We start from the raw sequence: 23,461 nt of genomic DNA on the forward strand, positions 1-23,461 counted from the left end.
AATGATTCCTCTGCTCTGGTAATGGTCATGATTTTTACCAGCCTCCTTACTGAGACAAAGCAGTATGCTTTTCCTTGTTTCTGGACGGTGCATCCGTAATGCTGTAGCAGAATGCACGCTGAGACAGTATAGCTCTAAATACAGCAGAGTCAAGCTGTTCCTAACCTTAATTTGCATTATCGAATTATTAGTGGACACAAAGTTAGTCCGATGGCTTGTCTTCATCTGGTGGCTGTCTCTTAGTAGAGAATGACTGTCCTTGTGTTGTTGACTAGCAAGCTGCCTGTTTCACAGGTAGCCTTTCCCTCCCCTCCATCAGGTGTCTTGTTCTCCTCCAGTGAGGTCTTGGTATGAGTACTGCTACTACATATTTCTGCTGACAGCTTTCTGTAGCTGAAACTGTCTCTACAAAGGGCATGTGACTGTTCACCAAGAACAGAACTCTTAAAAATGAGTGACTGAGGCTCATGGCTCTGGCAGCTAATTATTGCTTTCTTGTAGGTCTCTTGGAACTAACAGGGCAGTTTGAACATGATGTTTATAGAGCCATCAGAGAATCCTGAAATAAACTTGCAAAATGGTGAATACACTCAGCCTAATTTGCAACACTGCATTTTCAGACTCTCCTGGAGAGGGCACATTTTTGTATGAAATGGTCTTTTATATAACTTGTATACAACAGTTTTGCTTAAAAAGATGCCCTGATTTGGGATAATCAGACAAAAGCTTTAAGAGCTGAAACAGGTGGTTTAAGATAAAAGTGTATTGTTTTCAAAATACATTTTTAATGTACAAGTTGGGGAACTGAGATGCTGCTCTTGTATTATTTATTAAAAAAAGGTGAAATTTACTTAAAAAAAAAAACTTTTGTAAGAAATTTAACAGGGAAAAGAAACATAGCAGTAGATTCACAAAATCATGCCTCAGAATGAAGTGTCACTTCACAGCAGTGCCCACTATGTGCACTGTCCATGCGAAGATGGAACCACCACTGGTCTCACAGACCAGTTCTGCCCATGTTAAAAAAACCCAAAAACCCAAACACCAAACTAAACATACCAGAAATGTGGTTTGTCTTGGATGTATCTCCAGTTTCACTGGTACCAGTGACTAAATCTTCACAATTGCCGAAACCATGGAACACTGTTGGAACTAGAGATATGAAAGTAAAACAAATGCAAAATAGGAACACACCAGGTACTCTGGGGTTTGTTTGGTTTCTCTTCCCTTTTAGTAGCTAGATGGATTGAGTGTCTCAGTGCAGGGATTTATGTGGACAGTCCACTGTGGTCCTCTTTCTTTTAATGATTCTGTATTTCCTGCTTGCTACAGCTACTTTTAGAGAGCTGTACAGTACTATTTAGAGCAAGTTCACAGGATTCCTCTGGTAGGATACAGAAAACTGCCTAATAATTGGTATTATGAATTTCACCCTCACAGTGTTCTGCAAGTAGCTTTTGTATGGAAGGCTGATGAGTGAAGTAGCACACAGAGCTCAGTAAAAGACAACATAGAGCACAGCTGCTGCTAGCCACAGCTATGTTTGACTGGGATATTGCACAAATCCCCTCCAGCGCAGTAACGGAATCAGAATATATAGTTAGATGAAAGTAAAAATCTTTATTGCTAAGTCAGCTGAAAAGTTGATGCAAAAATATTCTTCCTTCCTGGACTGCTCTATACATCTGAACAAAGAATCAATGGAATAGTGTTCTCCAGTAATCTTATGTTATTTGCCTCTCCAAAGCAATACAAACACAGGCCGCAGTGCTGAAGGTACATTAATTGGACAGCCTACTCCCATACACAATAAAAATGGATTATTATAGGTGCATGCTAGAGTGGGATACAGAAAATATTATTCTTTTTAAAACAAAAAACATGAAAAATGATTATTTAATAAACAGTGCGCTGCAGTATTTCTTTAACATGCACTGGGTCATTTGAGTCAAGTTAAAAAAAAGGCAACATTTTAAAATGTGAAAAGAGAGGAAAAAAATACACTTGAGTCTTCAGACAGCAACGGAACAGCAGACAATGACTGCACAAAACCAAAGAGGTGAACCTACTGCCTAAATAAGGCCTTTGGCAAGTGACACAAAAGCCATCACCATCGGGAAGGAGTGCAGAAACTCCTGAAGTCCAAGGGCCTTAGGTGTGGCTGAATGTCCTGTGTACTAGCAGAAGGATTTGGGGCCTCACAGCAGCCTGTCGCCTGAGAAAGGGAAATACTTGCTCCTCCTTGGAACAGGATTTTACCCTCCCATCTAGTTGAGGATTGTGATGAGGTCCCAGCAATCTGTGGTGCTGCCTCTACCAGGCCTGTTCCTGGTGCTGGGAGCAACCCAGAGGCTATCCCTTATCCTTAATACTTGGGCCCCACTATTTGTCACTGAATATAACCTTTATGGGTTCCTTTTTGGAAGCTTTCTGGACTGGAGAGGGCAGACAGGTCACCACCTTTAGTGTACCTGTTCTCAGTGAGCATGCTCATCAGCAGAGCTAGAATTACTGAAGAGATGGACAAACCAACTCACCAGCCTAACTTGATTGTGGCTGCATGGAGCACTGCAAGCCCGGCATTGCTCAGCAGGGACAAGAGAGCCTGATGACCCCAAGATGAGAAACTCTCTCTAACAGCAAGTCTGTTAACCAGTGGGACGTTCTTAGTGATGTGGCTCTGTGGAGATGATGTATCTGTGCAAGAACCACATATAAAAATCAGGGAAGAGACTGGAGAACAGGAAGAGAACTGCAAAAATGCTTTCTATCTTCTCTATGAGTCCTTCGCTAGACTTGCCTGTTCATACATGTTCCAGTGCTCCTAGGGAGCCTGAAATCTAAGGTGGTATTAATAAGTAAGGTGAGGAAGACAAAGAAGCAGCTTGCTGCCTCTGGGGAAGCAGGAAAACAAAAGGTGGTGGTGGAGGGAAGCACTCAGGCTATGCTGCCCAGAGTAAGACAAACAGTTGATAATACCAGCTTAAGCAGAGAAAGCCATGACTCTACCTACTGTAAGAAAACAAGCCATGTTCTGCCATGACAATTCACACCCATAGAAAATAGGAGCTGGCTGTATTAAACTCCCTTTCCGCTTCAAAACCAGAAACAGCACTGGAGAAAAAAATAAAAAGGCTAAGTAGGAATTCCTTGCATGCCATTCTGTCACTACAGCGAAGAGGAGCAGCTCAGGAATCTGCATGCTCCCTTTCACAGCTTTATTTTACTTAGTCCTTCCCCACTGAGCTAGGTAGAGCCATTCATGACTAAATCCTTGTGGCAATGCCCAACTCTCCATGCAATGCTACTGGTTCAGACTGGCAAAGACACACTGGATTTTCCACGTAAGTGCAAGAAATAGAGACCTGATTTGCATTAATATCTGCCACTCTCCTAGTGCAAGGTTTGTCACAGTCTTACTCAGAAAGAAGAGTGTATTTCTGCATCATTCCCATACTGAACAGAGGCTGCTTTGCAGTCCTGTCAGGTATCTGAAAGTGTTGGGCTGGGCACAGATAATTGCTAAATCACCAGTGACAGAATTAAAAGTTACAGTCAAATACATTGGGATGAGCCTTTTCTGCGTACTCATATGAAGAGAACATGAAAGAAGTTTGGGGTTTAGTTTTTGAATCTTTTCTGCTGTTGTTTCTCTGCCTAAGGGATTCAAATGCTGCTGTTTCTGTGATTCTAAGAATTACCTTTTCTCTCCATTTCCAAATGAAACAGGCATTTAAACAGCCAAAATTTGTGAGAGTTTAAACTTTTTCCAAAGTTGGGTTGTTTCATGATTACATTGTAACTAGCACAAGGTATATCCTAAAATGTTGCTCTCTCATGCATGGTAAAAATAAATTTTTTTCCTAGTGAGAAGAAATTGAAGGTGCTTTGAAATCTCAGTAAAACTCCATTAGATTTTGTCAAAAGATCTATATTGACAGAATCCCACAAGTAGTCTGCAAAGTATTTCCTTCTGAGCAAGGCCTGAATTTGATCAAAAAATATACAACTCAAGCCCCTCAGAACTCTTGAGAAGAAACTTTCAAGTTTTCCTCATTAATACAATTAATAAAGAAGAAAAGGCACTAGCCCACATTACAGTCAGGATTATTGCACCACTGACACAACCAGGGCAGCTGCTATCCAGCTTTCTGCCAGCTAAGGAAGACAGATCTGCATGCTACAGGGGCAGTGGTCTTTTCACAACCCTTACACAAGATGATGACATAGGCAGCCAACTTACCCCCTGCACCAAAAATCCTAATGGAAACACAATGCATCTGCTGAGTGCAGACTGGCCAGTTCACCATTAGTGGGACTGTTTTAAACATCTTTCCCAGCGCTGATAAAGATACTAAGGTGAACAGTTCTACTTTTCCTTTTGCATTGAAAACTAAGCAGAAACAAGCATGCTTTCACCTTGTTTGTGGCCAAATTGGGCATGTACCATGAAATGCAGTTTGCTGTGGATTTGGAGTATGACTCCTGTTTTCAGACGCAAGCAAAGATGCTGTAGCTGACAGTGTAGGGGTTTATGTTGGTGTAACAGAGCACTGAACGCTTCCCCAGCATATGAAGGGCAGCCCCACTGCTCACTAGCCTTAGAGCAGCATACCACTGCTTACCACTTGGTTTCCCCTTAGACCGAGTACCTCACTGAAACAAGCACGAGCTCCTGGTTTCATCCCATGTCTTCGGTATACAGGAAGCCTCTACTGTGAAGCATCCATGATGGAGGTGGCCAAATTGCTGCTTAGCTGGGTCTGTGCTCTGCAGCTAGAAGCACTAGCTCTACACATTACCTTAATCAATCAGTCCAGAGCTGATCTTTCCTATGCTCCACATGAAATGCATCAGTAGGCACCTCCTTACCACTCAGCTGTGTATCTTCTCATCCTGCATGGGCTGATCCCATCATAACCCTCACTCTACCCTGCACCAGTGCTCATCAGAACACTGGTACCCTGAGTCCTCCACTGCCCTAACAATATCCATTGTGAAAAGGCCCCACCACACTTGCTGTGGAGCGCTCTCTCCCCTAACCCTAAATAATAAAGTGCTGGGCTGAAGGGGAACAGAACAGCTTAAGTGCAATCAATAAAAGTGCTTGCAATTAATGTAGGAAACCATTCTTGGGTCAGCTTCATTGCAACTGGCTGTATTCTTTCAAGGAATAACAAAGTCAGGTGCTGGGGGCAGGGGGGCTGCATCAGAAGCATTCACAGGACTCCAAACACTGAACACTGCCCCCTCAGCAGCCTCCTCACCCCACACACACATATGCCAGGCCCTTTCCTGCAAAGCTGGCAGAACCTCAGGGTTCAAGGAGTTACAGGCAGGTATCGGAACACCTGCCTTCTTCCTAGTGCTTGCACAATTTCCAGACAGTCCCTAACACAAAGCTCAGCTGCTGGTCTGAGTGCTCATAGAACAACTGAGACTCTGCAGTGAAAAGTGGACAGCCCAGACCTTAGCACTCCCAATTCTTCCTTGACTCCACTAAGGAAGCAGCAGATGCCTGTACTCCTTGCAGATCCCAGCTCCCCTTGGAGGGCAAGACAGCCCTTATGGGACAGAGCTTCCTGGGACAGACAGTGTGGGAGTAGTACTCGTCGGGTTACAAAGCTGTGTCAAACTCCTCTGGCAGAGTCACTGCATGTTCCTCTTTCTGCTCCTGATCTGCTCCGTTCTCCTGGTGCTGCTTCATTTGTTCTTTCACTTCCTCCTCCAGATCAGGTGGCACCACAAATTGATCTTCTGGCTCCATCTGGGATGGAGCAGCAAAATAGCCTGTCTTTTTCTTAGGTGCCTCTGTGGCTACTTCAATGAGGTTGAGGCTCTCCTCCAAGGGCACTATGGAGCCATTGGACAGCTTCTTTCCATAGAGACAGCATGTGGAAAGAGATTTTTGCAGTTCACACTTTTCCTTGACCCCTCTCTGCACAGTGTTGCTGTTTACACTATTCTGTCTCCGAATGATAAGGACAAGCCCAGAGTCATCTTCTGGCCCCGGAGCAGAGGAGCTGTACTCTGCAGCAGGTGGTTCAAACTCCAGGCCCTTTCCTTTACAGCAGTGGATGTCCACTTCTACCTCCACTTTACTGCCATTTGTCATCACACCTTCCACAGGCTGCTCATCATCGCTGTCCAGACCATTGTCAGACTGGTTGCTAGAGAAGGTGGCACTGGAAGGTTGGCGCTGGAAGATGCTTGAGGGGGGCACAGGATGTAGGCTGCAACGTCGCTCTTGTCGTGGTAGCAAACTGGCATCAAGACCAACAGCATTGTGTTCATCTGAAGCAGTAGAGCCCACCTCACTGCTAACCTCAGAAGCAGACAGTTCACTGCTGAACTCTGAAGCAATTCCACTGCTAGATGAAGGTGTTGCTGGCTTGGTGGTGACAGAACTAAATCCCCCAGGACCCGGCAGAGTGAGGCCATGCATCTCACATGTGCAGCTGTCCTCACTGATGTTCAGATACACCACCATTGCACCTACATTGTCTTGGCAACCATAGCTTTGGGCTAAAGTGCAGAGTTTCTTTGCAGCAGCTAGTGGGTCATGTAGGTGGCGCACGGCTGAGACAGCCTCTGTGTAAGAAAGGTGTTCCCAGAGAGCTTTGTTCCCTAGAAGTAGCAGCTCATCTTGTACAGTCAGTGGAATGGAATTGACATGTGGTTTGGGCAGGATCCAAGGATGCAAGTATGTGCAGCCCAGCATTCGAGTACAGCAAGTCACACCATTGACCTTATTGTCCTGCAGACAAGAGAAATAAGGCAGTAGCATTAGATCTGCTATTAGATCATTTGGAGAGCAGTCTTTCCCCTGCCCATGTACTGGTTTGGAGCCTTGAGAAATGCCAGTACACAGCTACAGTATAGGAGAAAGGGATCTAGGTCCAGGTACCACAGCACAGATGTTCACTGTACCTGATCATCAGGTACAGTAATCGCCCATCACCCATGCAGGCACACTTTTATCCCACAAGACTTTTAGTCACATTCTGAAGAATTGTAGCAAGCTACTCTGAAATAGGCAGCTAGACTACCTGTAGCACATTGATTAAGGAATCTTACTCATGAGTCTTAAATGAAACTTATTTTTTCAGTATGAGCGAGATAGTGACTTTTTACTTTCTCATTGCAAGACAGATTATCCAGACATTAAATAATTTCTGTGTATTTTCTGAACTATTTCCCTCTTTATTAACATATAGCTGCATTCTGAAGTGTGGACACTACATCCTGAGGAAGAAAAGAACAAGTAAGTACCTCACACTACTGCTGTAACCTGGAGGTATTGCCTCCTTCCTGTTCCTGCTAGATAGTCCCCTGGCCAGCCTGGCACTAGTCTCCTGGATAGGAAATTGCCCACAGCCCTCAGTCCCTTTTCCAAGTCAGTGCATACAGAGTACACGGCTTCCCCAGTGTTTTGAATTTAACTTCAGTTCTCTTAATTTCTGTATCCTCTGGGTGTTAAATGTTGCTGCTGCTGCGTATTAAAAACCAGCAGAGGACACAGGCAAGGAAGTCTCCTTAGACAATGATATCACTTTTATCTTTCAGAATCCATTCATCAGCCAGTTTTTAAACCATTTAATGTGCTACATTGATTCCACAGTTATTTTTAGTCAGAGTGCTATGGAATATAGCACATTAACAGATTATCCATCAGAAACACTTCTACCAAACACCCTGATACTTTTTAAAAAGACCCACTGAGCATAAAACTAGTATGACTGGCACTGATTTCTTAGATCTTCACTGCCAACATTATTTTCCAGTTCTTTGGAACTTCCCTGTTACTTCCAAGTTTTTAGAAAGTTAACTTTTACAGAGTTCTCCAGAAATCATTTAAATACTTTTGCAGAAAACTAATGGACATTTCTGTCTTTTTTTGTGTTAAAATTTTTACCTGCAATATACTTTATATCCATGGTCTGCATGTCTCAAGGGCCACTAATCCTGTACCTTCACTGAGTAAAACATGGAATAAACCCAAAGAGAGTTAACTTGAATCATACTTTTCAAGAAACACTGAAGATATTTTGTGGGTTTTGAGACAAGATGACTTCCCAGGCCCTGCTCTGTTCTTCAGTGGCTCCTCTCCACACTCACCCAAGTCATGCACAGTATTATGGACCACCCCTCCTTTAGCTCCACACCTATTTTCTTTCCTCTCTCGCTCCCCAAGCCATCCTTGGCATCCTGTACCTGTAGTTCTCAGGCCATAACGGGTGTTTTAGGAACACGTCATTCTGAATAGCTAATTAGCAAGAGAAGCAGAGCAGGAAGCAACAGACAAGTCACTTGAACACCTTCCTGCCATCCTCTCCCCTGTAGTATTGTGCTGGCCGCAGAGCTCATGTTTTTGTACCAAGCTTTTATGGGAGGGTGGAAGCTGAAGTGAAGAGGGTCCAAACCAACCTCTGTTATAATGGCTTTTTGCTCCTTGACTCTCTTGGCTTCTTCTGAACATTGTTCAAGGCTGAAGACTTTGGAGAGAGGCAGCGGTTTTCCGCTTCGGCACAGAACGGCTTGGCACGTCCCCACATTGGCCACCGTCAGAGAAAAGTTGCTGGCTGGATCAGCCACATCATGATGAATATAGCAAAGGACAGCAGAGGAACCCAGCTTCTGCCCAGCCATGCCCAACTTCCTGTTGGAGGAGAAGGTGTAGGAAGGCTCCAGACTCCAGTGACAGGCATTCTGGAGGGTTGCCTCACCCCATTTAACACATTGATATACCTATGCAGGTCCCACCAGGACCAGCTTGCTCACTGTCCTACCTGTGGGAGACCAAGAAGGTGTTGCACATGAACATGGTGTCTGACTGCTGTACTTCCTCCAGGAGCACATCAGCCATGGTGCACTGCAGCAAGCGTGGCAGCTCCTCGTTCTTGTCACCATCAAACATGCCATACACAGCTTCCACCCCCTCTGCAAAGCTCCCCAGTGCCAGGGATGACACACACAGCCTGTTAGAAAAGCGTACAAGCAAAGTTACTATGTCTCAAAAGATTATATGGCCCCCAAAACCACAGCTGTCAGGCACCCTGCTGTGAGTGCTGTTCTCACAGGGCAGAAAAACCACTGGCCCTACACTCACTGCCCTATGAGATGTACAGCTGCATTTTATCATTGGAACTCCCAAACTCTCCTTGACCACGATCAGGAGAGGGCAATGGGCACAGCCAGCAAAAGAAAGAAAAAGCACCTCTGCTAGGTGGGAAGCAAAGTCCAAGAGTCCCAAGATAAGCATGAAAACTGAGGGAAAGGACAATGCGGAGGCTTGAGTTACCAAGACTTAGCAAGAGATCTGAAGAGACAGAGGGACACATGAGCTCTTGAGCAAAACAAGTCTGCCTGGGTGCTTTGCAGTGCACTCCACCTAGCACCCTGAGAAGACAAACTGTCAGTGCCTAGCAGACCACAATACTCACTTATTTCTCTGGCCTGCCATCTCAGCTACTCCATGACTCCAGAAGGTAGAGGTGAGTGCCGAGTCGGCCGTGAGGGAGGGTTTAGCATCAATCTTCAGTGTGGTAATGTGACTACAGAGAGAGAAGAACAGAAGTCATTCTCTCCTATACCCTGCTGAACAGTTTGTGGCCAAAGGACCTTGTCCTGTCTAGAGTTTTCAGCAACCTGTGGAAAGAACTGCACCAAGGAGAAGAGTTTAAGGTGTTGGCCTTCCAGAGATGTCTGGCTGCTTGTGCCAGAGACAGCTGGGAGAACCTCATGCCACCTGAGAAATTGTTTCCTTGCTCTGATGATTTGGATCCAGACTCTTCCCTTCCTACAAGATAGAAAGCTTCAGCCGCCTCAGGCAGGGAACATTATAACATCATGCAGTGCTACGATACACACTTTACTATCCCATTTCTCCTCCTGGGAAGGGTTACCCTTCCCTGTGCAGGTCACTACCAGGTTGGCATCTCCATGGCTCACCTGAAGATGTCCAGTGTCTTGTGTTCTAGCACCAGGTTTGTGTTTCCGCTCAGGTCCAACTCTTGCAAGGCACTTGGCAGTGCCTCAGGGATTAGGATTTCAGTTAAGTCATTGCAGCTCAAGTCCACAAACTACGGTATCAAAAAAAAAGCACAATGACAAAGAAAATATTCTCTGTTCTGTCATGTGATCAGTTACTCCATCGCTCCTTCCAAACATCGTATGACCCCACCACTGATTGTATCCCACAAACAGGTCATGAAAATGGCTCTGACCTATTGGTAGAAGAACAATTTATAAGCAGCAAATAATCTGCAATAGCCAGGACTCCAATACTGAAAGAATAGGTCACACTAAAGATAATAGAGGGCCTATATATACAAACCTGCCTACCTATTCCCTACAGTTGCAAATGGTAAACCAGAAATACACCAAGTCAGAGACAGATGGTAAAGATGAATGAGAGATGAGCTGTCTTTGATCAACTCAGAAAGGTGAGAGATCTAGAATGCATGTTCTGTGCCCTCCTCTTCGGTTGATCAAACAAAATGCTGGGATCCCCAGTTCCTCTCCTAGCAGTTACATCATTCTCCAACCCAAACTCTTCCCTGATATCTCTTTACAAGAATACCTGAATACGGGGCAAATGCAGAATCTCTGGAAAGATGCTGATTTCATTAGAGTGTGCAATAAGTGTATGAAGTAGCTTGCAGTTTGCCACTGTTGTGGGAATTGTTTTCAGTTTGTTGCCACTCAGATTCAGCTCTTCCAAGTGCTCCAGCTTACTAAGTTTGCTGAAAGGGAAACAAAAGAATACTGTATCTTATAGGCAAGAACTTGTCACTTTCTGAACCGCAGATAAGGTATCCATAGACACTGCCCTTTATGAGCTACATTTCTAATTTATTGACAGGAGACCAAAAGTCCTAAGAGATGCTCTAATAAGAGCTCAGGGTCCCCAGACCTGGCTTGGATTTATGCAACAGACAGATCTCTTCACCTCTGACTTCTAAAGCATTAAAGCAGAAGATTGTAGTGTCTTAATTTTGAAACTGGCAAAAACGCCTAAGCTGTGTCAGTGTACTTTGTAGGAATAAACAGATTTACATGAAAACGGTTGTTTAGCCTGACCAGTACCAGGAATAATCATGGCAAAGCTTGCACAGATGCAATTAATATCAAATGAATTGTGCTGACAAAATTAATAAAAAAAAAAAAAATCCTTAGATTTTTGTGCTAATGTAACCAAATGTGCTGTTTTTTATGAGACTACAAATTAAGCTAACACAGAAGTCTACCAGTATAGCACTAGCTCTCTACTATATTCCAAAGAAAATGCATTTGATATCCCCAAAACTGGACTGCAGAAGATACTGAAAAGTAATAATGAATTAAGAATTCAGTGTAAGTCCTTCTAGTAGGGTTCTCTGAGGAGGCACTTTCAATGACAGTCAATAGATCGGTGATTAATAAGAAAAACACATACACACTCACCAAATTATACCTAGTAAAATTTGCAGATAAAAAATATGGTGGAATCTCAGTTTCAACATATAGTAATATGAACTACTGGTAACATAAACTTACCTTAAGAGCACCCAATTTAAATTAGCTAAGTAATGTTATATACATAATAACTTGTACAAGTCGCAAACAGAGAGGAAACAATCCTGAGAGACATGGCTCTGAAAAAGGCCCAAGTCAGGTAACAGGTACTCAGAACAGAACAGTGTATAAAGACATCACCAGAAGGGGACTTAAGTAGATGCTCACAACCAACATTATCTGCTTATGATTTTCAGCAGTGTCCAAGTTCTGTTGTCTACATATAGCCACAAAAGCACTGAGAATTTGGAAAACGTTCACAGGAAGCCTCCCCACATACTAAGAAACTAAAAAGGCTGAGTATGTTTATCATTATACACAGACAGCTGCAGTTTTCTTAAGCTATGCTTGGAAAAATCATAAAATCACAGAATGGTTTGGGTTGGAAGGGACCTTTAAGGATCAGCTGGTCGACCCCCCCTGCCTTGGGCAGGGCCATCTTTCATTAGACCAGGTTGGTCAAAGCCCCATCCAGCCTGACCTTGAACACTTCCAGGGATGGGGCATCCACAGGTTCTCTGAGCAACCTGCTCCAGTGTCTCGCCACCCTCATTATAAAACATTTCTTCCTTAGGTCCAACCTAAATCTCTCCTCTTTCAGTTTAAAACCGTTGCCCCTTGTCCTGTCACTACAGGCCTTGGTAAAAAGTCTCTCTGTGCCTTTCTTATAATCCCCCTTTATATGTTGAAAGGCTTCAAGAAGTTCTTCCCGGAGCCTTCTTCAGGGTGAACAATCCCAGCTTGCTCAGCCTGTCCTCATAGGAGAGGTGTTCCATCTCTCTGATCATCTTTGTGGCCCTCCTCTGGACCCACTCCAACAGGTCCATGTCTTTCCTGTGCTGAGGACTCCAGAGCTGGACACAGTACTCCAGGTGGGGTCTCACCAAAGCAGAGTAGAGGGGCAGAATCACCTCCCTTGATCTGCTGGCCACACTTCTTTTGATGCAGCCCAGGACACGGTTGGCTTTCTGGGCTGCAAGTGCACATTGCCAGCTCGTGTCTAATTTTTCACACACCATTACCCCCAAGTCCTTCTCCATAGGACTGCTTTCAATCCATTCATCCTCCAGGCTGTACTGATATTGGGAATTGCTCTGACCCACGTGCAGTACTTTGCACTTGACCTTGCTGAACCTCATGAGGTTTGCATGGACCGAACTCCTCAAGCCTGTCAAGGTCCCTCTGGATGACATTGCTTCCCTCTAGCCAATCAACTGCATCACAAAAAAAACCCCCTGAAGCTACAAAGTTTTCATACTAGAAAGACAGAATTATATACTGGTAAAAAGAAGCAGATAAATAATTCTCACTGAAAAATAAGACGCAGGCTTATATAACTGAGAGCAACTGGAATAAATTAGTAGGATCACATGGGAGTCTCCAAGCCTCTTAAGTTTCTATGTGGAGCATAGATTTATTTCTGTTTCAACTCCAAATCATAAGCCTTGTGCATTAATTCATGGATGAAATTATATGACCTGCATTGGGCAGGAGTTCAGGCAAGTCTGAGGGTTTTCTGGCAAGACTGAAAAGTGAAAGAATGCAGCACAGCAAGCTGCATGCCAGTAGCATTGAAGTTGCGAAGAAATACTGTCCCCCATCCCCACACACATCCACCACAGCTAGCAGGACAGGAACCACTGCAGCCAACAGTACCCTGTGGCAATCCCCCTTAAAATGCTATTCCTCAGTGTGTGTGTAGGATGGCAGGCTTTTGTCATCAAGCCACAGGGAGAGCATCTTGCTTTGACACTGATTCACGTACAATTGCAGTAAGGCAGGCAACATCCTCCTGGTGAACACCATCTCGCCCACCAGCCTTGCTTATTTACCTTGCGGGGAAAGTCTGTAGGTTGTTGTTTGCCAGATGCAGGATCCGTAGGCTTGGGTGTCCCACCAAGACAGGGATGCATTGATCTGTGAGGTTGTTATTGGTCAAGTAAAGCAGCTGCAGCATACTCAGACTCTCCTCCCCTGTACATGCAGAGGGCAAGGACTCCAGGCTGTTTGCAGATGCATTCAGGTACCTGAGGCTAACCATAGCAAGTGCAAAAATCAGACTTCACATCTTCTAAACCACTCCATTAACAGCAGGAAAAGGAGCTATACAAATGCCAGTGTGGACAGAGCAACAGCATCAGACAGGAGGCCAGACAACACAGTGTAACATCCCTACTCACATTAAGATTCATGAGTCTACTAATGACTTATTAGCTATATAGCACTGTGGATGTACACAGCATTTTACAGTAAACAGTGAGTACTGAAGGGCCCATAGAGGGGGTAGGTAATATGGTGGAAGCAGACTACATAAACTCTTACTCAGAGTCTTTAAAAGAAGGGTTGACTCATGTCTGAATAGACAGTTATGAAGGGTTGTTCATTTGTAAGAGTCTCTCTCGCTGTTCTCCAATGACCTGATGTACTTTCTGCTACAATATCTGAAAACCTGTATGGCTTCTTTCCTTTGCACCTGAATTTATGCAGTACTTTTAAAGACAAAGCTCTTCAGGCAGTAACATGATCTTAGAAACAGTTGCAACTGAAGCTAATTCTTTAGTTGGCTGTTGGACTAGGCAGGCCCCTGTTTTGCTGTAATTAAACAGTAACATGGACTGATTCCCTCAAATCAGCTTGATGACTTCCCTATGGCACCTGAATTACCTCCTCATAAAGTGCACATCTCATTATCTCTTACACAAATGGCACCTTGCAAGGACAGTCACACAGATGCCACTACTGGCCTTTAGAGCTCCAAAGTTTAACACAGACAAAAGATGCTTGCTACTGCTACTCACTTCAGAGCCTTGACAAAGAGCATCTCTGGGAGTTTAGTCAACAGGTTGTGCTGAAGGTCCAGCATCTCCAGTGGAATGTGTTCTAGAAGAGGTGGAAGGCTCTGCAGACGATTGTGCCCCACCATCAACTTCCGAAGGCTCAAGCTGCTGAGGATCCTAGAAAGACACAGGAGTTTCTGTATCAGCTTGGTTCACTCCTCTTCACACCAGCAGAGTAGGAAAAGGTAGTATTTACTCTGTTATAATTTGACTGTACAGCAGAGAAAAATTAAAACACACTGATCCATAAAATGTAAACAATGACAAAGCAGAAAAACACACACGGTAAGGTGCCTCAGTCACTCTGAATGCTTGGAAGTGCATCTACATTTCCCTCTATGCTACTGCAGATCAGTAACTTGTGATATGAGTCAGTCTGTGTGCATATGCCTAGCATTCTCTCAAGCAGACAAAAAAAAGAGAAGTCACAAAGGATGAATTTAAATGCCTGTTTTCACCTGTAGGCAGAAAGAAGTGCTTCCCCTGGGCCAACTTAAATTCAGAGCTTTAACTGGCTGCTTAGCACTGCTGTATTACTTTTGAGGCTGTTGTCACATTCTCCAGAACTGCAGTGCTTATTGAAGGAAAAGGCCTCTATCCCCATGAACTGCAGAGAATTGCTTGCACAAATTTTGAGAAAGGATAACTCAACACATCTGGACATAGCCTAGAACCACCCTGCCCATTTGTGTGAGGTGATAATTTGGGACTATATTCTGAGAGCCCTGTACAGAACAGCTTTGAACCACGAAATGCTAAAGCTGCATTAGTGCACTGCTCCATGTGAGCCAATTAATTCCGTTTCTCTCTGTATGCTGTGGCTTCTCAAAGCTAATCATAATGAGGAAAAAAAAGCCATTCAAATGCAGATACAGCAATTTCCTTATTCAAGCTGACTCATCGAGAGCTGGCTTGGGTATCTCCACTCAACACTGTCACACACCGCTTTGATACAGCTCTGTTTTCGGACAACTAAGTGTAAAAGACAACTTCACGGTGAACTATATCCCCTTATGAGAGGCTCTTTAAGCTTTAGTCTGTTGGACTAACCTGATCAATGGCTGAAAGTCAACCCTGGCAGAGTTCTAACTGTACACAAGACATATTTACAGTGTTGATGATAAACACATACTGGAAGAGATCACTAATGGATACAGTAAATTCCAGCACTTAGGAATCCTTAAAAATACTTACATTTCTTTTTAGAATATATATTTGTCTCTCAATTATGCAGGCTCTTTTTGCATAACGTACTTAAAATTTGGTCTTTTTCATCCATTGGCATGGCTAAAATCCTAAGTTCTCATTATCTCATCTTTGTTACACCCTTTTCTTGCTTTTGATGTATATAGTCTTGTCTCTGACAACCATTAGAATGTCACTGCTAAGATTACTTCCTATGCCTGCTGCTTTAACCTGCTCTCTGCATTTCTTCACTGTAATCCACCCTCCTGTTCAATTTCAATATAGCTTACCCTAGACACTGTGTCTCATTCATTACAGTCACACCCCCACCAAACACACTTGTTAGGCTAAGAACATTTGTGCTTTGCTTCTTCCCATGATATCCCTGATACCTTGGAGAAGTCATAAATATCTGCAAAATTATATTAGTTCTTGGCTCCCCTTTGCTGCATTTCTGCAGAAGCTGAAAGGGAAACAGGGAGAAAGGAGTTGGCTGATGATATGTTGTGAAAGCTACCTTTGAGATCAGCTATATCGTATCTCTGTGATATCTCCCTATGAAAGGTAACAGATGAAATCTCTGTGGGGCAATGCAAGGCATATCAGGGCCTCACCTATGACCTGTGTTCACAGACACAATGGTAACACACATAAATCATAGCAGTGTGTTCTACTTCAGGTGCAAACAGCTGCAGTAGAAGCCAGAAGCATAGAATGAAATTACCTGGCCCCTGTTATTCAAGAAGCTGATTTGGAAGTCAGTTCTTTCAAACATTTGAATACAGAGTATTTTCGACGCTGCACAGAGAAAGTAAGTGGATTATATCTGCACAACAAGGAATAAAGCAACTGGAATAGCACTGCTGCTCTCTTCCAGTCAGCTCACCATAGAAGAAAGCTCAGCTCTGTATAAGAAGAAGGTGTGCTGACCTCGATGGAAGCTCCATAAGAAGGTTGTAGCTCACATCCAAAACTTCCAGTTTCTTTGCTTCACAGGCCCAGTCTGGGACACACTGCAGTTGATTGCTGAGAAAAGCAAGGGGGAAAAGCTAGATTTCAGCACTCCATATGAAACAAACCCTGTTGAATGCTGCATGACATTAGTGACAGCCAAACCAAAACCAATAGGCAGAAAATTAACAACAGTATCCGAGCTAGTCACGTGGAATTTATCTCATGGCTAGCTCTGTAATGCAAACTGAGCTGGTGCATGATTGGTAGAAAGTACTGATGCAATGCTCTGATGATCAGGCTTTTTCTTTACAGCACTGACATCCCCAGAACAGGCCACCCTACACTATCCTGCTATTGTGCTTTAACCCAGAACTGAAGCAAAAGGTGATCAGGTCCTCTGGGCATCCTGTCTTACAGGTCTCACAATGCTGTTCCAAGGGCAGATGCAGGCAATGAAGCCAACAGCAGAGATCACTGGCAGCTACTCTAAATGTTTACTCCACAGATTCCCACCATTCAGTCCAGCAAGCTGCTGCAAGTTCAGCGGTCCCTGCTTGGCTTTTTTTGCTGATTACAGCCTACAGCTGAAGGACAGCCAGTCACCGAGACAGGTCATACTGGTTCAGAGAGGCTTCTGGTCTGGGACACTTTCATCATTCTTTAGTACTGAGCTTTCCAGTTCTATTGTGAAGATGGAGTACCTTCCCTCAATTGCTCTTGACTCTCAAAAGCTTAAAAGCTCCAAAAAAACTTCTGCAGAAAACAGCAAAGGTGTCCAGATACTTGCTTTATATTCTGTGGTGTATAGTCACTTACTGAGAGAGTTCTAGACATGTCAGTTGACCAGGAACCGGATAAATATTGACAGCTGTCAGACCTGATGAAGTAAAGCAAATAATTATGATTGCAGAACTTCAGAGGGAAAACAGCACACAGAAGCAGACAGACTAGCTAGCAAGTAAGACTCACAGTCTTACTTCATGGATACTCAAGGTTTCTACTCATTCGTCCCAAGACAGAGTTTGCACTTCATACATCTGCCATATGGCACTACAGCTTCTCACTATCCCTTCTCTCCATCTGCCACATGGGGCACCAGAACAGGGGAGAACCGCATGTTTATTTGTGGACTCCCAAACAGATCTCACCAGAAGACTAATTCTTTGGACACTAACTCAGCACTGCAGCCTGCCCCATTACACAGCCTGCGCCCATACATGCGTATGTGACCCTAGGAGCTGACCTTAGAAGACCCATCACATACAGTCTCACTACTGTAACATCAGCATATTTTTTTTTGGGTGGGAGAGGGCAAAGGGCTGTTTTCCTTTGTTCCCAGGGCTTGAAGGAAGAAGGCAGGTGAAGAAGGCAGAGAGACGTACAGTTGCTGTTGGCATAGAGGGCCCGAAGAGAAAAGCCACTCAGTGTCAACTCTTTCAGCTTATTCCGCTCACAGTGCAGCTGCTCCAGGCTGCCCAAGGAGCTCAGATCCAGATCTGTCATCTGATTGTCTCGTAAATCCATGCAAGTCACAGATTTGTTCCCCTCCAGAGTGTCAGCTGCTGCTCTCTTCAGGTTGTTCAGCCTAAACACTCAGAGATAAGAGTTACAAAGTCAGAAAATAGGACACTGAACACTGGACATCAGTAAGAAGAGAGAGGAAAGGAAAGGAAGAGTTCTGGTGAAGGCTAATGCCAAAGGTGAGCACAGTGAAATGTGTGAAGAGCAAAGGTGGATTTCAGGCAGTGAATACAAAGAAAAACATTTCCTTTGTCTGCACTGCTATGTGAAACCATTTTACTCATTCCCCAGTGTTTAAGAGATTCCGAAGACCAGTCTAGAAATTAGAAGCCAGGCCAAGGGACAGCTACTTCACACTGACACAGGAAGTTAATGCAGAGACTAGATACTATACTGCCTTGCCACAAACAAAAAGTTCTTTGTCCCTTTCTGAGAGGTCTGCAGTTGGCAGCGTGGAGAATAAGGATCACATCTCGGGGCAGGTTCAGGCACAAAAAAGGGTAGGACAGATCAAAGAGCTACTGAAGCTCATGGTAACAGTATATCAAGAGAGGAAACTAGAGGTCTGAGTCACATTCAGTGGCTTCAGGTATTGCTCAGTTAACCTTGCTTCTCCAAGTGAATTCTGCACACCCTCCGAAACAGAACCCCCTAAAAGCTAAAGAATCAGTAAAAGAAAAAATTACACCTAGTTTATTGCAAAATGTAGTAGAGGTTACACAGCTCCTCTGCTGTAAATGGAAAGTAGCAATCTGGTTTATATACATATATGGAAGTTTCCCTCCCTTACCTCAGGTCCACACTTTTGATGTGACTCATACGGTTCAGCATTGCAAGGTCCAGGGTCTCTAGCAAGTTCCCTGCCAGGGCTAGTTTGTCTAAGATGATGAGTTTCTCACAAATTGCTGGCAGTTCACAGAAGTTATTGAAGGAAAGCCCGAGACAGCTGAGCTGTTGCAGACTCCCCAGTTCTTCTGGTAAGGATGTGAGGAAATTCCCATCAAGCCAGAAAGTCTGGAGACTGCAGCAATGAAGAGAAAGTAATTCAGCAAAGAGTAGTGAACATTACATCTAGCATCTTCAGTGTATTTCCTCGTATAGCTAGCTGCCTCAGTGTGGCTATTTTTTAAAGGTACCTAACAGCCAATTTTATTCTTATACACATAAAGTTACCGGAGTACTTCTATTATGCATGTAATAGGCTTGGAACTGCATGTATGCAACACCAAATAGTTCCTAAATTATTTTGGAGGTAAACTTCCAGTTGTGCCAAAGATTGTAAGTTAACATAAGCAAAATACAAATCAGTACTTACGTTGTAAGTGAGAGATATTTACTTAATCACTTGGTTTTCTACAAATTAAGAACTCCTCACTTAGCATGCTGGACAATCTTTAAAAGACCTATGACAAACTAAAACCAAAACCAACAGCAGTAACAGTACAGACCTGTCTCATAAGAAACAATAAAAATCAACTGCACCTTCATAATCCAATTGCTGGAATCGCATATCACTATTATGGCACTTATTCACATCTATGGCACTTACGGCACAGTTTAATCACAATTTCTATCACACTAATACACTGGTAACAAATTTGTACATTCTAGTTGTCCTTTCAGACACTCAGAAAAGAGTAGGGTGGCTTTCTGTTGCAAGATGAATTGTTTTAAAGTTTGCATGGGTTTTGAGACTCAAACCCCCAAAATACAATTCCCTCATTATGATTATGTTCCAGCAAAGAACTTTCTGAACAGTGTTTACTGGTGGTAGAAATGCAATCTGGGGCCATAAAAAGTTCTTATGAATAAGAACTCAAGGGATCAAAAAGATGACTGGACCCATAACTAAGTTGTAAACCTCTGAAAACTGTAAGCCTGCATACAGCTTTTTCCTCACAGGTTGCATATGGCTAAAAGATTGCTCTGGAAACGACTTGCTTACACCCAATGTAGCTGCAGACACTCCTTTATTAAAGATAGAAGCTGGAGGAAGAGCAGGCCACAATGAACCAATAGCTCAGTGTCAATGTTTATCTAAACAAATGCAGTAATAGTCTTGCAATTAAATTTACCTAAGCTTAAGCTTTTATGCATTCTGGGTAGCTACTGGGAAAAACGGAGAAGGTTTTTACTCCAGCAAACACTTTTAAGACAAAATTTTCAGAGGGGATGCCCAAGCATTTCCATGTTAAAATCCTTTCTAACACAAAAAGCAACCAATTCTGTAGAAAGCTATCAAAGCATACTAGTGCTGACAAAAATGACTAGACCTCTGTGAGAAGTTACCACAGAAAAGTTTTATACAATAAATTAAAACTTTAATAGAAACTGCATCAGTATCAAAAATATTAAATACAAATAATAAACAGAAATTCAGAAAGTCACACACCTCAGCAGCTGTAGAAAAATGTGCATGAGCTTATTTGAGAAACAATACAACTGTATTCAGACAATGCTTCATCTGCATCATGTTTCCTCATCTTTTCTACATCAGCAGCTGTAATGTTTTAATAGTAGTGATTAAGGAATTGCACCCGAGACTATCTTTGGTCCTATAAGGTGCCCTTATACTTTAAACTTGCATACAGTTACGAAATCTGCAATCACTTTTGCGTAAGACATCTATGAATACTGCGACAACATAATCAGCATACTCTTGCTTGTATAAATAAGGTCCACAGACTAGGCCTCAGAATTTGAGAGGCATGTGTATTTTTCCTTAGTTCTACAAAGCCTAGCTGATCTCCACAGATGTTTCACTGTAGTAATCTGTGGCTTCTGGAAATGCCCCTGACAGCATGATCCTTAGAAACTCTTGAAGTATTTTAATGTAAACATAACAATATTTATGTTTAACCGATAAGGCACCACCATAACAGTAGTTAAAAGAAAAAAAAGTAGAAGCGAAAGTAGGAAGGAAATAACAAGAAAGCAGGCAAGGGAATGCAAGATGGCAGCAGATGGAGAGAGAACAAGATGCATTCGAATTTATGTAAAAATCAGACATAAACCCACAAGAAATCATACAAGTCACCCCAAAGTAAAAACAACAAAAAAACAAACCAAAAAACAACCCCCCCAAAACACACACCCCACAGAGAACATAAAAAGCTTCAAGTCTACTGAATTTTAAGTGAGAGTATATTCATATACTTAGAAGCCTTCACATTACTCTAGTTCAGCAAGGTGGTACCTGTGATTCAAGGCATCATAACTGACTGTTAAGTGTCTTCCTAGGCCACTCCAAAATAGGCAAAATCCATTAATCTTTACTAGGAAACTACACTAATATATTTTACACAGCTAGTAGAACATGCAGGAAGTAAAAAATGATGAACAGTAACCTGCTTTATACCAGTGACTTAAAATATCAACTGTATAAACATACTGTGATATCTTCATTTTCAAGGAAGAACAAACCTTATTGGACACCTTGATTCTTGACCTTCTGCTGGAGTCAAATCCATCATTCAGTCTTCATGGGCAGAACAGGCTGCCCCAGCACTCATACTTTCATAAGTGGTACCTTTACGTCAGCTGTGCTCAACCGAAGCACCAAGGATTTTTATGGCTACAAATAAAACGAATATACTCACTTCAACAGTTTGCCAATCTGGCTTGGCAAGTAATGAAGTCCATTACAGGAAACATTAAGCTCTGTCAGAGTAGAGATCTCACACAGTGATACAGGAAACTCTCCCAGTCTATTATGAGACAGGTTCAGGCTCTTCAGCTGAGAAAACCTATTGGCAAGAATACTAGTTAATTCACAAACCTCCACGGTCTCGAAACAAAACCATACAAAACCAGTCAGAAAGAATTTTTAAGTCTTTGTACACTGGCAATACAGTCAGCTAACTCATTATGGGAGTTTCCGCAACAACCTTCTCTTCTGACAGGCTTCCTCCTAGTGACTGATACCAAGATTAAGGAGACTAAAAACATTAATTTAAAAAAATATACCTTCAAAGAATTATTTAGAGTAAAAATCTACAATTATGCAACTTGGGAAAATAGGAGCTGAAAACATTAACTGGAACCATTCTGAGAATAAAACAGAGGAGGGGAATGCCCTTTTCAAGCTAGGCACAACAGAAGGCCTAGCAGAGCTGTAAAAGGGAAATCCAGGAAAGCGCCAACTTCACACTGGGAAGCCCCAAGATCTGCACCCAGAGGTGCTTGGAAGAGATTCCACATCTAAAGTGCCACCTGCTTGGGAGACTGTACCATAGGTACAGCCACACGAGAACTGACACGGCCCTCGCAGTCACTAAAGTCCCACCTGTGCTTAACAGATGGTTGCCTATTCCAGCTCCTTCTATCACTGTGCTAGGTCCAAATAGAGGGAAGAAATTGAGCATGGGCTGGGGTACTATGCAAGAGGTTCTTCTCAAAGAGTTCCTACTTCTTTCTACAGGAAACAAAAGTATTTTTCCCCAAGTAATAACCTCCTCATCCAAAACTGGAACCATCAGAAATTAATTCAGTGGGGAAATGAATATCATACTTTTATGAGACCATTGCAAATCTAATGTAATGTACCAGGGAAGTACTACTTGGAAACATATAGTTCATTCATCTGCTCCATCTAGCATACTTTTTGCTAGGTAACGGTGAGTAGCTCTTATTTTGAAGCAAATGTTTTAATATAGGTAACAAAACCAAGGTTCATTAATGGAGGGAGAATATTACTCCTAGCTTGAAATGGCTTTAAGTGTGAGACTGAAAGGTTTTGAAATTTTTTCTTCTTTATAGCGACTCCTTTTTCCGATTCAGAATACTTGGAATGATCTGTGTAGGAACCATGCATTATATTTCTCTATTTTGCTTTATAACCTTTGGGGGGGTATGGTGTTGAGAAAGCACCCTGTCATACAAGTAAGGGCATAGGCATTTTATGGTTGCTGCAATCACAGACAGACTCTCTTGTAATGCAACTGAAAGCCAAAGAGAAAGATGCTGTATTGGTAATAGCCTTCCTAAAGGGAACATACTGTATGATGCAAAGATCTACCAATGATACAAAAATCAAACTTGCCCACAGAACTTCACAACAATAATGGAAAAAAAGGAAACAATGAGGACAAACCTACAGATTTGAACTTTCTCATTAACTGGTTCAACTTTAAGAGATTTAGGACAGATCACAGTTCTTGGGTTTTGGAATCAGAAAATGCTTTAATGAAACTGCTTTCTCTGGAGTTCTACAATGGCTTTTTCTACAGCACATGCCTTTAACACCAAGCAGCTCTTTCTCTATCATTAACAGACTGAGGTGAGAAACTGCCCCAAGAGGCATGGCATTAAATGCAACAGCACAACCAATTTTCAGAATTCATCCATGTGCAACAATATCAAAGCAAACACAACAGGGGCATTAAAGTTTCCAAAAGCTGAAGGGAAAC

The 23,461-nt window shown here is 42.9% G+C and overlaps 1 protein-coding gene across 1 annotated transcript in view; it reads right to left on the reverse strand.

Moving 5' to 3' along the window:
• Positions 1-1,941: 1,941 nt before the first annotated feature.
• PHLPP2 (PH domain and leucine rich repeat protein phosphatase 2) overlaps positions 1,942-23,461 on the reverse strand; it is a 39,815-nt gene continuing 18,295 nt past the window's right edge. The window contains exons 8-20 of the mRNA XM_010579682.1: positions 21,653-21,799; positions 18,844-19,074; positions 17,915-18,117; positions 17,349-17,409; positions 16,509-16,604; positions 14,355-14,510; positions 13,389-13,589; positions 10,583-10,745; positions 9,952-10,082; positions 9,444-9,554; positions 8,790-8,978; positions 8,428-8,659; positions 1,942-6,757 (exon numbers count right to left, since the gene is read on the reverse strand). Of these exons, the coding sequence (XP_010577984.1) occupies positions 5,618-6,757; positions 8,428-8,659; positions 8,790-8,978; positions 9,444-9,554; positions 9,952-10,082; positions 10,583-10,745; positions 13,389-13,589; positions 14,355-14,510; positions 16,509-16,604; positions 17,349-17,409; positions 17,915-18,117; positions 18,844-19,074; positions 21,653-21,799 (3,061 nt within the window). The 3' untranslated portion in view covers positions 1,942-5,617. The remainder of the gene's footprint in view (positions 6,758-8,427; positions 8,660-8,789; positions 8,979-9,443; positions 9,555-9,951; positions 10,083-10,582; positions 10,746-13,388; positions 13,590-14,354; positions 14,511-16,508; positions 16,605-17,348; positions 17,410-17,914; positions 18,118-18,843; positions 19,075-21,652; positions 21,800-23,461) is intronic.

This window comes from Haliaeetus leucocephalus, unplaced genomic scaffold (assembly GCF_000737465.1).
Source record: "Haliaeetus leucocephalus isolate CR32 unplaced genomic scaffold, Haliaeetus_leucocephalus-4.0 Scaffold668, whole genome shotgun sequence".
Classification (NCBI taxonomy): Eukaryota; Metazoa; Chordata; class Aves; order Accipitriformes; family Accipitridae; genus Haliaeetus; species Haliaeetus leucocephalus.